This window comes from Podarcis tiliguerta (genome assembly GCF_965153285.1).
Source record: "Podarcis tiliguerta genome assembly, chromosome: 3".
NCBI classification, from domain to species: Eukaryota; Metazoa; Chordata; class Lepidosauria; order Squamata; family Lacertidae; genus Podarcis; species Podarcis tiliguerta.
Window position 1 is genome coordinate 118,047,070 of NC_139536.1, and position 16,976 is coordinate 118,064,045.

General features: G+C 46.5%; 1 protein-coding gene across 5 annotated transcripts; it reads left to right on the plus strand.

The window, feature by feature from the left end:
• The first annotated feature begins 872 nt into the window (after positions 1–872).
• On the plus strand, positions 873–14,944 carry TDRD6 (tudor domain containing 6). Of its 5 annotated transcripts, none has more exons than XR_014510028.1 (6): positions 873–8,373; positions 8,725–9,286; positions 9,368–9,486; positions 9,616–9,705; positions 12,474–12,534; positions 13,646–14,944. XR_014510028.1 is itself a non-coding variant. In XM_083435526.1 (5 exons), the coding sequence occupies exons 1-5, from the start codon at positions 903–905 to the stop codon at positions 13,759–13,761; spliced, it is 6,627 nt and encodes a 2,208-aa protein (XP_083291652.1). In that variant the 5' UTR covers positions 873–902; the 3' UTR covers positions 13,762–14,944. The 5 variants fall into 5 exon arrangements, 2 of the variants coding, with proteins under 2 accessions (XP_083291652.1, XP_083291653.1); XR_014510029.1 differs by having other exon boundaries at positions 14,389–14,944; XR_014510030.1 differs by having other exon boundaries at positions 873–7,143; positions 9,199–9,286; positions 14,389–14,944.
• Positions 14,945–16,976: the final 2,032 nt, after the last annotated feature.

A 16,976-nucleotide genomic window follows, 5' to 3' on the forward strand; every position in this document is an offset into this window, starting at 1 on the left:
GAGATATGATAGCTATCTTCAACTATCTCAAGGGCAGTCACATGGAGGGTGAGGCGGGCTTGTTTTCTCCTGCTCTGGAGGGCAGGCTTTGAACCAATGCTTTCACATCACAGGAAAGGAGATTCCAGCTAAACTTCAGGGGCTGTTCAGCGGTGGAATGGTCTCCCTTGGGAGGTGGGAGGTTTCCTTGGAGGTTTTTAAGCCGCGGTTGGAAGGCCATCTGTCCTGGACTGGTTGCCCCTTAGGGTGAAGGGTATTTGCCTGCCTGTGACTTGGCCCCATGAAACCTCCTCTCCTGGCTTCAACTTGACATACGGATTTCTGCTGGTCACCCAAATGTTAGCTCCCTCCGAAGGCAGCTCAGCAACGAAAGCAGGGAGCGCCTGCCCAACTTCTCTGAGGTGTTGTCTGTGGGGCATTGAAGGCTCGCTCCTTCCCGCGTGGCGAAGCAGGAGGAAGACGACGGACACCTTTTGCTCCAGCCCTTGAGGAAACAGGCCCGGGGGGCGGGGGCGGGGGCGGGGGGGGGCAGACACCTGGGTCCAGGTCGCGGGATGAAAGGATGGCGGGCGGAAACAAGGGGCGCCGCAGCTCGGCTGCTCCGGCTGCCCGCCTGCGAGCAGCGCCCCGGCTAGCCGCCCTGGGCAGCTGGACTGGCGGGACCCTCCCTGTCCCGGCCACGGCGGGCGCCCCATTTGCCCGCGCCTTCTGCCGCCTTCCCGTGAGGTAACTGCCCTCGCGCGCGCGCGCGCGCCGCCCGCTTCCCTCCTCGGCTCGCTCCCGCAGGGAGGGGCGCGCGCGCGGGTGGGCGGGGCGAGGAACGGCCCCTCCCCTCCCGCGTCCTCCGCCGTTGGGGCCTCGTGAGGCGCCGGTGTCCGCCCGCCCGCCGCCTTCCCTCCGCCATGTGCTCTTCGCTGCCGAGCCCGGGCAGCTGCCTGTCTCTGCGCGTGTCCTTCGTGGAGCTCCACGCGGAGGCTCCGCTGGTGCGGCTGTGGGGCTTCCGCGGCGAGCGGCGCGAGGAGTACGTGCGGCTGGCCGAGGAGGTGCAGGCGCGGGCGGGGCCTCGGCTGGCGGCGCTGCCGGGCGCGGGGCCCCTGGCGGCGGGCGAGCTGTGCCTGGCGGAGGCGGGCGGGCGCTGGCGGCGCTGCCGGGTGCTGGGCCTCCTCCGCGCCGGCCCCGCGCCCGCCTACCGCGTCTTCCTGCTGGACGAGGGCCGCACGCTCAGCGCCGGCGCCCAGGCCCTGGCGCGCGGCCCCGCCGAGCTCTTCCAGCTGCCCTCCGAGGTGCTGGGCTGCGTCCTGGCCGACCTGGCGCCGCCCCAGCGCCTCAGCTGGACGCTGGCCGCCGCCGAGTTCCTGGGCCGCCTGCAGGGCCAGGAGGTGTCGGGCCTGGTGAGGGAGGTGCTGGTGGCGCAGCACCTGGTGGTGCTGGAGCTGCCCTGGCTGCTGGCCCAGATGCGCCACCTGGGGCTCGCCGGCCACCTCTCCCCCAGCACCTTCGCCGGCCTGCTCGCCACCTCCCTCGGCGCCCCACCCCAGGCGCCAGGGGGCCCTGCCGCTCCCCGCACCCAGGATGACCCCACAGCCCTGGACTACTTCTACCCGCAGCTGCAGATGAGAGTGACGGAGCCCATGCTGGTGACCCAGGTATCCGACCCCTGCAGGATATATTGTCAACTGCGCAGCCTCTCCAGAGAGATCCAGCTGCTCTCGGACGCCATGCGCCAGGCTTTCGAGGCCTCCGCTGGGAAAGACTTGCAGGAACCCCTGCCGGCCCCAGGATCCCCTTGCGCCGCGCGGGGCATCGATGGCTGCTGGTACCGGGCCCTGCTGCTGAAAGTAGATCCTCTGGGTGGCCCGGAGGAGCAGCTTGGAGAGGTGGCGCAGGTGATCTATGTGGATTATGGGAGGAAGGAATTTGTGACAAAGCAAAACCTGCGCAATTTGCCTGCTGAGTGTTTCCGAATGCCGGTGGTGACCTATCCTTGTTCATTGCAAGGTATTACCGATGGAGGCTGTGGCTGGACCCGCTCTCAGATAAGTCAGCTTAAAACATTGCTGTTGAGCAAGGTGGTGCAAGTCCACATTGAAGCCTACTGTCCCTTTGAGCACCTCTACTATGTTACTCTCTATGGAGAAGATGGCCTGAACCTTAACTGCCTCTATGGAGTCCAGGCCCATTGTCTGGAGCAGAGCCTCCTTCACAGCAGTCAAGAGCATTCCTCTGACTTAATGGCTGAACTAAAGAAGGTAGGTGCCACAGCCAAGGAAGAACGTGCCTCTCTGTTGGGAGTTCAGTCCATGCTTGCCGCTGACCCACTTCCTGTTGTGCGTTTGAAGGCTGGTGAGTACCACAGTGCTCAAGTGTCCTTCCTCCAGGATCCCACAGACTTCTGGGTGCGCCTGCAGGAGCATCGCCAACCCCTCCGTTGCCTCATACAGAACTTAAGTGACTTCTATTCTCAGAGTAAAAAACTAGAGGGTATTCTGCTTCAGCCCAAACCAGGATCCCTGTGCTGTGTCGCATTGAAGGAGAACTGCTATCACCGTGCTGTTGTCACCAAGATGCTGGGAAAAGGAATTGAAGTTTATCTGGTCGACAGAGGAAACACTGAAATTATTGACTTGCGTAAGGTGAAGGAATTGCTTCCCCAGTTCAGAGAACTTCCTGCTGCAGCACTCAGATGTGCATTGGCTAATCCTTTCCCACCAGGGCAGTCATGGAGCCCAGATGCTGTAGACTATTTCAGGAAAGCCGTGCTAAACAAGGAGCTGGTAATCAAGGTCTTGGGCATGCAAGGGGACATGTACATAGTGGAACTTTTTGATCATTCACTAGCAGGAGAAAAAAACTTGGGCAAAATCATGTCTCAGCAGAAGTATGCTGAGCATCATAAAAGTGAGGAATTAGAGACTCTCCAGAAAGTGACCAAGGAGCCATTGAGGAGCACGTCTGGAATAGAGGGCATAGGGCAGAAGCCTGTGAGAAAAATTTTCCCCAAAGATGAAAATGAACCCTCGCCACAACGTCACAGCTCAGCCCCTTATCCTACTGAAACTTTGATCGTCAAGCAGCAGCCCGGTGAAGGTAGTTGCTATTTGTCATGCAAAGCATTTGCAAAAGAGGATTCTAGCATTGCCCCAACCCCTTCACTCTATGTTATGCAAAACTACTCTGAAATAAAGCCAGGGTTTTCTAGTGAAGGGCATCTGGAAGTTGGAAATACAGTAGATGTGGTAGTATCCTATACAGAAAGTCCTAGTCTCTTCTGGTGTCAGCTAGCTAAAAGTTCCCAAGACCTGAGAGCACTTATGGCTAAAATTCAAGATTATTGTATGCATTCAGCACAACCCCGTGAATGGCCAAATTCTGTATGTTTGGCTAAGTATTCTGAGGATGAGAAGTGGTACAGAGCTCTTATTACTAGTAAAGTATGTTGTGCTGAAGAGGTGGAAGTTGCATATGTTGACTATGGGAACAAAGAGCGTGTTTCACTAAAGAATGTCCGTGCAACTAAGACAGAGTTTCTGACGTTGAAAGCTCAAGCTTTCAGATGTAGCCTTTACAACTTAATTCAGCCAAATGGCCAGGATCCGTTTGTGTGGGATGAAAAAGCCACTGAAGCTTTTCATGAATTTGTAGAGTCAGCAAGCACATTAGAACTGAAATGCACCATATTTGCTTTTGCAGCATTAAACAATACAGATTTCATCAATATTGTGGACTTGATTACCCCTTTTGAAAGTGTGTGCCATTTTTTAACAAAGAAGGGTCTAGCCAGATGTGTGGAGCCCCAAAAACCTCTAATATCTTCTGTTCATCTTCTGTCATACTATTATTCTACACATGACATTAAAATAGGAAGTGAAGAGGTGGTTTATATCACACATGTTAATGATCCCTGTCACTTTTACTGCCAACTTGCTAGAAATGCAAATGTTATTGGGCAGTTAACTACTAGTATTGCTAAACTCAGCAAAATGCAGTACAATTTGGAAACATCACAGGGCCCTGGAAATGTGTATCTTGCAAAGTATATGGATGGCTGCTGGTACAGGGCAGTAGTAACTTCAGCAAAAGATACCAAAGAAGTTTTCTTTGTGGATTTTGGGAATAGGCAATTGCTAAAGAATGGAGACTTGGTCCTAGTACCAAATGATGCTTATGAGTTACTGCTTTTGCCAATGCAAGCCATAAAATGCTCTCTATCTGATGTTGTTGAAGTTCCAAAAGAAGTCTCTGCATGGTTTGAAAAAGCAGTACTAGATAAGCCCTTAAAGGCTTTAATTGTAGCAAAAGAACCTGATGGAAAACTGATCATTGAACTATATGATGGCAAGATGCAGATCAATGCAAAACTGAAAGAGAGTTTGCAGTACAGCAGAGGGACGGCCAAATATACAAAAAATGGAGCTTCAGCATCCAGATATCTGCTCACCAGGGAACAAAACACTGAAAAAAGGCTATCTTTGACAGAAATGGATAAACCAACTTTTGAGGACAAGAGGTGGGACAATGAAAATTTGGACGTAGTAGGCAGTAGCAAACACACTGTTGTATGTAGAGAAGTAAGGCAATTTCAGCAGAAAACAAAAAGAGAGGTGACAATTCAGCAGAAAACAAAAAGAGAGGTGACAATTAAGCTTCCTGGACCAGGGGGGGGAAATAATGGAAATGATCCTGTAACAGATAGGAGTCATAGAGATTCCATGCTAAGCAGAGAAATTCCCCCTGATAACTTGAAAAGCAGATATCAATCTGAAACTAATACACACTTTTCACTTAAAAATATTTGTGCTTTACCTCAAAAAATCATAAGCCTTGGTCTTAAAACTTTGGTGTATGTTTCTCATATAAATAATCCATCCGACTTCTATGTTCACCTAGTAGAAGATGAGCCCTTGCTTGACAGCATTTCAGAGAAACTAAATAAATCTGAAAATATTGAGAGCCTGAATGGGCAACAGCTTCACATAGGAGACATAATGTGTGCATTGTTTTCAGAAGATGGCTTATGGTATCGAGCTGCAGTTATTGAAAAACCCTCTGGTAAACAGGTGAGGGTGCAGTATATTGATTATGGCAATACCGCACTGGTTAGCATCTGCAAAACAGGTAGACTCCTTGAAGACTGTTCATCAGTCCCAGTGATGAGCATTCATTGTTCATTGTATGGAGTTAAGACCACAGAATGGACACAGGAAGCAGTGCTGTATTTCTCCCAAAGGACAAGTGATACTCAGCTAAATAGCGAATTTGTGGAGAAAACTGAAAGCAAATGGAACATTCATCTCTGTGACAAAGATGGTAATATAGCAGTGGATTTGGTTGATAATTACCTTGAGTACAAACAACCTCCTTTGGGGGAAACATCTGACAAAATGGAGAGTGACACTGATCTGATAAACCTGTGTGAAGTTGCTGTTCCTGATAAGTATAGCAAACCTTTCAATATGTCAAACACCAAATCCTTCCTCTGGAAGATTCCTAAGGTGGGTCAAACTTTGAAAACCTTTTTGATAGTTGCAAAGAGCCCAGGATATTTTTGGTGCCAGTTTGCTGACTCAGATGATATTGGTTTAATTGAAACAAAGCTTCAGGAAGCTGGAGAGCTTATGGGCATAGATGTTGAGGATATAAAAAGTGGCTGTCCCTGTCTAGCAAAGAATAGTGAAGATAATACCTTTTACCGAGCAGTTATTAGCAGTGTAGAGGGGGAAACCTTGAGTATCATTCATATTGACCATGGAACCGAGGAACTTACCAGCGCAGAGATGATCAGGCAAATTCCTGATGACCTGCTGGTAATACCACCTCAAGCATTTCTTTGTTGTTTGTTTGGCTTTAACTCTGCTGAAGGTTTGTGGGCTGAAGGAATAAATAAGATCTTCAGTGATGTCACAGCAGGCTCTCTATTAGACACTACCATCATGGAAAAACAAAATTATGACCCTTTTGAAATCCCCTTATTTGTTGTTCAATTGGAATGTCAAAAAATCAGCATCAATGAACAAATGAAACCCTTTTGGAAGCCTGTTGTTGAAGACTGTGCCTTAACGTTGACAAATAGTATTCACAAACATGAAGAACAGATTAAAGATGTAGGGACAGATAGTTCAAAGGTGGTTATAAATGAAATCAAAGTATCTGCCTGTGCACTAATGCCTTCAGAAGATCTGTTACGTTGTTCAGAGGCATTCCAACCGGCAGATAAGTGTTTAGTTGCTACAGGGAGTGGTAATTCATTTGGAGCATTTTCCCCAACTTCTTCACCCAAATCTCAAACCAAGCACCACCAAACCACTTCTGAAGTACTTGACATTGGAGACCAACACACTGTGTCTGAAACATTTAAAAAGGGAACTGACTATTCTGCATTTGCAAAAGAAAGTGATATACCAAATTTTGCAGATGTTACTGAAACACAGCTTCCTAATGGTGGTGAATCTAAGGTGTTAGAACTAGATTTGTTTGAAACTCTGAAAGAGACTGAAGGCCAAGCAGAAATGTTAACACTGGATACATGTGAAGTACATTTAGCTGTGGATGAAACACTGAGTGTGTCAGATTTGGTGCCTATTGAGGTGGTGACTTTATCAGATACAAATCAGCTGCCTTTTCAACTGAAGATGCACCCATTTGGAGACACACTGGATCTGGAGACAGTTGAAGTGAGCCCTCCCCTGTGTGAGGAAACACGAGAGAGAGCAGAATTGGACTTGCTTGACATGACACATGCAGAAGGGGAGTTAGAACAGCGCTCTTCACTAAAGGATAAAAGTGACTGTTTACTGCTGGAACCTGTTACACCTGAAGTGTATCTTTTACAAGCTGGTGAAATCAGGGAGGATATGTTGTTGGAGCTGCCTGTGGATAATGAAATCCAGTTACCATTTTCAAAAACTGGATTCAAACTGCAAGACTTCTTTTGCCGTGAGGACATTGTGGAGGTGTGTGAAACAGGACAAGAAAGCGAAGGTTACCGTTGTCTAGCAAGGCAAACTCTGCTGAAGAACCACATTGAAACACAGATGAGCCATGATGCGGGTGAAAGATTTAAAGAGAGCAATTTGGTTGGAGAGGATTTTTTGAGAAGCACACTGCTAGATGAAGAAGCAGTTGACATTCCAAGTCACAGTACAGGTAAGACAGTGCTTGTTTTTACATTGCTTACTTTTAAGTGTTGCAGGTGACCTGTGGTGCATATGGTGTCTCTCGCTGAAGAGAGTAACTCTTACTTTGCAGGTTTTGTTACGTAGGAATACTGTAATAATAAGTGGTCGCTAGGAGGAGGAATTGTACAGAAAGAAATGAATGTAAAAATTGTTTCAAGGATTGCAATCACCACCACTTAGGAGTACTATTTGTCAAAACTGAAATGTATTATTGAATATAGAATGAGTAATGACATTATTTTCCTTTTACAAAACATTGTAAAATTGTTGGGCTCAGATAAATGTGCTGGTTAGTAAATACTGTATAGATATATACTGAAGTAAAAGAAAAAAAATGGCTTTTTGAGTTACACCTGTTGTAACATTTCTAGTCACATGGTGTGCTGCTCCCTTCTGGAAAACGGGAATTCTTGACAATGCAAAACATGCATTAAGGGAAAGGCCCATTCATATTTGTCATCTCTTGGTGGGCTCTAGCTAAAGTTGTTGAATAGAATGTTGTGTAGGGCTCTTCCTTTTTTTATTATTACAGGTAGATAGAAGGTCAGCAGCAGTAGCTTTACCACAGTGGTGGGAAAAGGTGCATCCACTGAAGTTCTTCTGTCTGTGCACCAAGAAGCAAGAGTTACTCCCTGTTCCATCCATAGCAATATCCACAGCAGCATTGTTTAATGCTTTCTTTGTTTTTAACTCTTCTCTGGACCTATGAAGTTCATGCTTCATTTCTGTGCACTTCAACATCATCAGGGCTCTTTTGGGTTGGCACTGATAAACTTTAACAAATAGAAATAGGCTTGTAACTGCACAAGCAGTTCTAGCTCCATAGGATGGTATCCATTTGCCATGTTCCACTTGTGCAGCAGATTCCCACTCACAGACACTGGACTTCCCTTTCCTTCCTTCTGCAGTCGGCCTCCGGAGCAGATAGGGAGTTCTGGGTGAGGGAGAAGAGAAGAGGGCAAAGTCCTGTCTCATCTCCTAGCATGATGTTTGAAATCTATAGTGATAATAAAGAATAGGATTTCACTGTGGGGTTATGAAATGCCAGAAAAGAGATGTCATAAAAATATACCTCCAAAGCTGGCAGTGTTATTCATGCCCTGTTTGCCTTTTGTCTCCCTTCCCCTTAAAAACACTTCTGGGGTCCTGAAGAGACTAGCCAGCCAGCCAACATGAAATGCCTGCCTAAACAGATACAGTGGTGCCCCGCAAGACGAATGCCTCGCAAGACGGAAAACCCGCTAGACGAAAGGGTTTTCCGTTTTGGAGGTGCTTCGCAAAACGAATTTGCTATGGGCTTGCTTCGCAAGACAAAAATGTCTTGCGATTCCTGGGGGGTTTTTTTCGCTCCTCACCCCCTTTTTCTAAGGCACTAAGCTGCTAATAGCCTTTTAGCAGCTAATCCCTTAAGCCACTAATAGCCGCTAATAGCCGCTAAACCGCTAATAGCGCTAATCCGCTAATGGGCTTGCTTCGCAAGACGGAAAAACCGCTAGACGAAGAGACTCACGGAACGGATTCTTTTCGTCTTGCAAGGCACCACTGTAAGTGGCTAAAGCAATAACACAAGCGGAGGTAGACCAGTCTTGCAGGACAAGGAGCTCCACAGCCTGGATTCCAGAGCAGATGCTTAAGAAGCAAATAAAATTATGGATTGCATAGTACCATTTAGAATGTAGAAAACATTTATGCACAGTAGTTAGAGATAACGTGAGCGATGCACATGTTCCTTGCATCCGCATGCAGCAGTAGGACTTCTCTCACTCTTCCTTGCACACACCCCGCACCTGCACTGCTGGCTTCTTTTTCTTTCAGCGGTTGGCTTCTGTTGGTTGGGAGCCCTGATCAGTCTAGCGGTGACCATTTTTCTGTTAGGAAGAAAATGCCCAACAGGCATATTATAAATTGCCGTAACTTCAACTGTTAACTAAGATAACTTCAGACTGTTAACTAGTGGTCAGGTGTTGCAGTGGAATACTGAAAAAGCAAGCTGCCTTCAACGTAATAAATTGTCTGTTCATAGATTGAGTCAGCTGTAAAAAAGACAACATGGAGGAAAGCCTTGAAATCTGGCAATACTGCTTGGGAGTTGTCATTTTGGACTGCAATCGGTAACCCTATAGCTTCATTTTAAATTGCTTATGCCTTGCAGTGTGACATCTTAGAAAAATAATGCACATTCTCTGTTTCAGAAAAAAATGAAACTACTTGCAACTTAAATGGCTTTGATATTGGTTCCAAATGCATGGTGTGGTCTGGCATTCATTGGTACAAGGCTCAGATTTTAGGTGTATCTGCTGAAGGTACAAAGGTAAGTCAGCTTGAATATGGTGAATAAATTTGCCACATGTAACTGGATCTTGTTATGTCAATGATACTTGTCCATTAAGGCGCCCTATAAAAGTTACGTCTGTAAAGATTGCGTTCTTTTTACATAAAGGTTTTGAATCTTTCAAGTGGAAATGAAGAGGTAGTAAGTCCTATCAATGTTTGGAATCGGATTCCTGAACAGGATGCAAGTCCAACTGAGGTAAAGTATTTTCTAAAATGCTAAGTTGCTTTATTTTAATTATTTAAAAACATTTTCATTAGAACCCAAGAGCAGTAAGACACAAAACCCAGAAAGAATTGTACGGTATAATACAAACCAAAACAATGGAGTTGTTAAATCCAAAGGTAGTCAATAAAATAATAATAATAATAAAATAATAATAATAATAATAATAATAATAATAATAATAATAATAATAATAATAATAATAATAATAAAAAATAAAAAATAAAAATAAAATCCAGACCTACTGGGGTTGTGCAAAAAGTTACACAGAGCAAAATGAATATCATTGTTGAAAAAGACAGTAATACATAATAAATAAAGTTACACATCTCTCCAAATAAAGTCCTACTTTGTGCAACCATATGTTGGTCTTGTCATCTAAGTCTCAAAAAGCCACCAAGTGGCTGCAACGTCTTGTGGGTCAGCCTCCCCCCACCCCCCAATGGCTCACAGATGATGAGATCTGGCAATGTAGAAAGATTTTTGAGCCAAATGTCCAGAGAAAAAGTTGAGACATCATGGGAAGACAGAAGTACTGTTTTGGGGGGATAGGGGGTGGGCGGGGGTGGGGGACTCCTTGGTCCTGAATGGGGTAACTGTGCCCCTGAAGCACCAGGTGCGCAGCCTGGGAGTCATTTTGGGCTCACAGCTGTCCATGGAGGTGTAGGTCAATTCTGTGTCCAGGGCAGCTGTGTACCAGCTCCATCTGGTATGCAGGCTGAGACCCTCTCTGCCCGCAGACTGTCTGGCCAGAGTGGTGCATTCTGTAGTTATCTCCTGCTTAGACTTCAATGAGCTCTTTGTTGGGCTACCTTTGAAGGTGACTCAGAAACTGTAGAATCCAGAATGCGGCAGCTAGACCGGTGACTGGGAGTGGCCACTGGGACCATATAACAACGGTCCTGAGAGATCTGCATTGGCTCCCAGTACATTTCCAAGACAATTCAGAGTGTTGGTGCTGACCTTTAAAGCCCTAAACGGCCTCAGTCCTGTATACCTGAAGGAGCGTCTCCACCCCCATCGTTCAAACCTTGACACTGAGGTCCAGCTCCAAGGGCCTTCTGGCTGTTCCCTCATTGTGAGAGGTGAGGTTACAGGGAACCAGGCAGAGGGCCTTCTCGGTGGTGGCACCTGCCCTGTGGAACACCCTCCCATCAGATGTCAAGGAAATAAGCAACTATCCTATTTTTAAAAGACATCTGAAGGCAGCCCTGTTTAGGGAAGTTTTTAATATTTCATAGAATCATAGAATCTTAGAGTTGGAAGAGACCACAAGGGCCACCGAGTCCAACCCTCTGTATTGTTTTTAATATTTGATGGGGAGCCTCCCAGAGTGGTTGGGGAAACTCAGCCAGCTGGGCGGGGTATAAATAATATATTATTATTATTATTATTATTATTATTATTATTATTATTATTATTGATAGCCTGAGATAATTCCAGGTATCTTGACCGCTTGTGTTTGGGGCATAGAATTGGTCTTCCCCGTTGTGATGTGCATTGGGCTAGAAATAGGCCGGCCCTCCTACAGGCCCTTTTTACAGGCCCTTCTGACTCCACCAGGGAGCAGGAAAGTGCAAGTGTGCTATGCCTCTGAAGCATGCAGTGAACCTATTAGAGCAGAGGACACTGTTAGAGCCAACAAGGAGTACCATGTACAAGTATTGTAAGTCTCCTGCTTGGCTTTGCACTCTGGCTCTCAGCCTGAATGTCCTCTGCCCCATATTTCCATTTCAAATCCTTTTGCTCTTCCTCCCTCAAACTAGTGGCTATCTTTTGCAGTAAGAATGCTCCACTGCCTAAACCAAGCAGAATGATGGGTTGTAGCCAACAAAATTGTTTCATTAGCACAAGGACCTCTGCTTGTGTAACCAAAGGATGGAGATGTTCAGTTGTGCAAGCAGAAGTCCTTGCATTAATATAATTTTAACCAACAAAGTTGCCCCATGTTAGCAGTAGCTCACACCTAGTGCTCATTTCTCCTCTCACTCATGTCCAGCAATAATTCCTCCTTTTTTCTGCGCTAGCAGGGGTGCTAAGGGGTGAGGCTAAGAGGCAGGATGACGTGAAAGTAGCAGAACCCTTTTTCTTCCTTTCTCACTATCTTGCACAGTGGTGTAAGGAAAACATGACCTGGGCATTGAATGCTGAGGGTAAAAACTTGTTTCTATCTGTATTTTATCCCATTTTCCTTCTCAGATGCTTCTCTTCTTTCTGCCCTAATCTATACCCTTAATGTCTATCCTGGAATTAAGCATTTGGAATAGCCTTGCTGATGAAGAATTAACATGGCTTCTGCAATAATAAATAGGATATTGCTTCTCTGTAAGTGTTTTTAGAATTGTGAAGTGTGTTGGTGTAACATAGCTGCTTGTTGTGTGAAAAACTAGAACCTTATTCAATAATGTACATTATTTGTTAATTGAAAAGACGAGCTTATGCCTTGTTATTTCAGTAAAGTTCTTTTGAAGCAACTTTTGTTTAGGAAACTGATTCAGAGTTTAGGAAGAACATTTTTGTTGCTGAGTGCTGGTTTCTAATAAAGGCTTACTGCCAGTTCTCTCCTGTAACAGAAGCCCTTGCATAAATGAGTAAAATGAGGAGCGCTCTCTTTATTTTGCACTTGTCAGTGAATTGTAGTTCAGTACTATCTTACAATACCATTAAGCAATACATTGGAAAGAGATATCAAAATATTATTTTGTTCTTGAGATAATTCTTTCCCCTCCCTTTCACTACAGATATTAGACAACAAAAGGGATACTGTGTATTCAACTGTCAAGCCACCTGTTGGCACAGAAGGTAAGATATTTAGAAAATGTTTGAATTTGTAACTTGTACTAAATAATATCTAATCTTCTATGTGTAAAAGGTAAAGGTAAAGGTACCCCTGCCCGTACGGGCCAGTCTTGGCAGACTCTAGGGTTGTGCGCCCATCTCACTTAAGAGGCCAGGGGCCAGCGCTGTCCAAAGACACTTCCGGGTCACGTGGCCAGCGTGACATCGCTGCTCTGGCGAGCCAGAGCCGCACACGGAAACACCGTTTACCTTCCCGCCAATAAGCGGTCCCTATTTATCTACTTGCACCCAGAGGTGCTTTCGAACTGCTAGGTTGGCAGGCGCTGGGACCGAGCAACGGTAGCGCACCCCGCCGCGGGGATTCGAACCGCCGACCTTTCGATCGGCAAGCCCTAGGCGCTGAGGCTTTTACCCACAGCGCCACCTGCGCCCCATGATCTTCTATGTGTATCGTATATTTAATCCTTGCCTCACTTCCCTTCCCTCTTGCTGCTGATTAAGGTCATTTTGCAAGTCGTCTTTTCATGCAGCTAGAATTCTGTGAGGGAAGAGTGAGGATTGCTAGCTAGCTGCAGCCTCTCGTGCTGCCAGCCCTGCCTCCCTTCGTGCTTTGGAGGGCAAACGTCCGCAGCAGATGGACCTGGTGTGATCCTCTCCCAGCTTTGCCTGCCACAGTTTGTTACGCATCATTAGCCAAGGGTTGCTGTAGTCTGTGAGGATTCCTCCTCCTTGACCAAGTGTGCATTTAGCATACTTCAAGTTTTGAGTGTTCTTGAGAGTGAGGGGTCAGAGCAAAATAGTGGTTCCTTGGTGCACCAACCCCTCTGCTGCTCAACAGTGTCCTTACTGGAGCTGGCTGGCCATTGTGGTCTTGCATGTCATGTTTCAGTCTCCCAGTTTGATTGAACTGGGTGATTTCAGCATTCAGGCTGAGTTTCCATGGCTGAGAGGCCCAGGATAGCATGGCCTCCCTATGGGACTGAACCCCATTCAGTAGCACATACTTTGGAGCTGGTGCTTTGTTTTGTCCTGGCTGGGATGATGGCTGCCTGGCTATGGAGGCGCAGCGCATGGTCCCTTTGTCATATAATTTCAACTATCTGGTTGTACTTAGATTCACAGGGCCTCCCGAACACCCCAGAGGTGTGGGATGTGAAGCATGGCTTTGCAAGGGACATCCTGTCTCATGAACCTATTAAGAGTTCTTTGAGAGTGTCAGCAAGAACATAGAGGTGATCCAGTTGACACAGCATACCTGGAATGTCTAAAAGCTTTTGAGAAAATACCTTACAATGCAGTGCACCTCCCGGGGCTGAAAAAAGAGGAGGAGAGAAGCAAAGCATAAACTTTGGAGCGGCATGCATCGGCATGGCACTCTTTTTCCTGCAGCAGAGGAGAAGATCCCTGGATGAGTTGTCCCTCCCATTATAAAGGGACCACCGTGATATAACCCATCCAAGGAGCCCCTCCTGTTGCAGGAAAATAGAATGTGGGATTCAGCATGATAAATTAATTTTCTGCAGGGGTTGGGGAGGATTTGCTTCGCTCGCCCAGCAATTGGAGTGGGGAGAAGTGCTGTTGTCAGAACTGTGAAGCAGTTGGCAGGGAGGCCAAGGTCTACGTCTCCCCTGTGCTTTTGTTTCTTTCCTTTCATCTCTGCTCAGTCTTGATTGTTGCCTTGTCATTCTCGGGTACTATTCTGTTAGCTGTGGAACTTGTGAACGAGAGTTCTCTCCCACTCTCAATTTTGCTGGAGTTTCAGATCAGTAGAATTAAATTTATTGGAACTAGTCATATGAATAAAGTTCCTCATGATTTGAATGACAACTGATATCAGAAAAAATTGTCTCTTTACAGCTGTTGCTACTGACAGATTAACGTCTGTAAAGGAAATGTGTATTTAATACACTTGAGAGCACACACAACCCTCTATGGTATAAACGGTTAACTTGCCTGTATATCCTACAGTGGAGGAAGTGAGTGGCGTTTCAGATGGCAGTGCTGATCTTCCTGCTTTGTGGATATTGCACTAAATTGCACCTGAGAGATGGCGGAGTCTTGCACACAAGGCTCTTCTGTTTTTGGCATTGATGACAAGCATTTAATGGGCATGTCCTCTTCCAACCAGGAGAATGCCACTTCTGAGTCTTTAAAATATGTTCCACTCAAGTATGTTCATTTTCTAATGGTACCCTTTGGCAAACCTCAAATATGTGTTCATTATCTTTAATGTTAAAGTTTGTTTAAGCTTTGGAGCATCTTTGTAAAAGAAATACTCTTCCTTGTGTATTTTGAGTGCACTTCCATTCAAACCAATTTTTTTTTAAGCCTTAGCTGTATGAAAGGCTTTGTGTTTTGTTACTTTTTTGTTTTGTTTAATGAAACAAGAATAAAGTTTATAGTGTGGGTAGTATTCATTCTTGCCGTTTCATTTTCCTGCTTCACGGATGGTGTGTGATCTCAGCCATTATAAATAGGCCACATGCATGATTGACCGTACACAAGAGATGTGGAACTATGCTAAACCTTGCAATATAACTTATAATACTGTATGCAGTGGTACCTCAGGTTAAGTACTTAATTCAATCCGTACTTAACCTGAAACTGTTCTTAACCTGAAGCACCACTTTAGCTAATGGGGCCTCCTGCTGCTGCCGCGCTGCCGGAGCACGATTTCTGTTCTCATCCTGAAGCAAAGTTCTTAACCCCCGAGGTACTATTTCTGAGTTAGCGGAGTCTGTAACCTGAAGCGTATGTAACCCGAGGTACCACTGTATAGGATTTTTGTACAACAATGCAGAGTTAGGGGTATGGTAGGTGGGGCTCAGTCTGCCCAGTTTGCAGTGGGTTTATAACAGTTACAGCTTTGTTAGTTACAGCTCGCCAAGTTTGGTTCCCTGCCCTATGTGACACCAATCACTAGGCAGCTCGATTAGCTCATTGTTGGTGATGGCTGGCTGCACTTCCTCTGCCCACATGGTTTCAGACTTTGTGGCCAAAGGAAACAAAGTTTGCAGCCAAGCTTGTGCCACAACACAGGCAAAGGAAAACACTTCAGCTAACATTAGGTAATTGGCAGGTGTGCAGCCCTTTCCCATCTGTTGAAGTGGTCCTTGGGGTTGGAGGTAATCAGGATCTGGCCCACTCTTTCTCAAGGGGATCTCCCAGTAGGAAGCAGGATGCTTATCCCACACCAGGCCCAGCACCTCTGCCACCAGCAAGAGAAGTGATTTTTCTTGGCTCTTGTCCAGGCTACCACGACAGAGAGAGGCTTAGCAACAGGTAATGTGTCCCAGCAGCCACCATGATCAAGTTTGGCAATAGGAAAGGCAAGGCTAGTCAGACTAGAAGCAGCGGTCCAAGTTTATGGAGTCCCAAGATTAGGGCAAGGAGCTCACAACTGCACAGGAGCAGTGGTGCCATTCCAGAGGGTTGGTAGCTGCACTCACTTTTAAGAAGAGGCAAGGCTGGCTCACTTGTGAGATGGTTGAGCATGTGTTGAGGCTACGTGTGAGTTCCCTTTCTGACTCTGGTTCTCCCCCGCCCCTCAGATTCCATTCCCATGCTCTTTTCCCCAGCTGAGACAGCCATCCTCTGCAAGGGAGAAGCACCCACTGTCTCCAGGCTCTGTTGCCCTATCTCAGCCCTTCCCTCATTCTTCTCAACCTCCTATTCCATGCCCGAGCCTGGTCCCACCTCAGCACTCATGATACCAGTGATGAGTTCAAGCACAAGTAACACCAAGGATTCTCCTTGATCTCTCAGTGGCTTTTGATACCATGAACCATAGTAGCTTCTTGGAGCAGCTGGGGGTTGGAAATGGGAAGACAATGTGCTGCAGTGATGTCTCTCTTACCTTAGGAATCATTTCCATAGAGTAGTAGTGGGGGACTGCTACATCATGGGAGTTGTGTCTCCCAGAAGTCAATCTTGTCCCTCATGCTGTTCAACATCTGTATGAAGCCACTGGGGTTTTAAAGTTGTTACGCCAGTATGTTGCTGGCATGCAACTTTACCTGTGCCATCTGAATCAGGAGAGGCTGTTGAGGTGTTGGACCACTACCTGGGGGAAGTAATGAGCTTCATGCAAGCCCCTGTGGGTAGTTGAGTTTGGGAAGTGAGCGCACCTGTTCTGGATGTCATGACTTTCCTCTGCAAAGAGGAGGCTTGTTGCTTGGCTACTCCTTGAAGCCCAGGAGGCTTCATTGGCTAGGAATGCAATTTTATTGGCTAGGAATACAGGCCTTCCTGGGCAGATCCAGCTTGATGGCAGTGGGAAGAAAGAGAGCCCATGGTAGTGTACTCCACAGTGACACTGAACTTCACGTAATAGGTCTGATTCTTCCAACTGGGACCCCTAACATGCTAACATAAAGAGAGCCTAAGATGATGAGGCTGGATGAAGCCTGCAGCCCACCTAGTGAAGCATTCCACTTGTGTGGAAG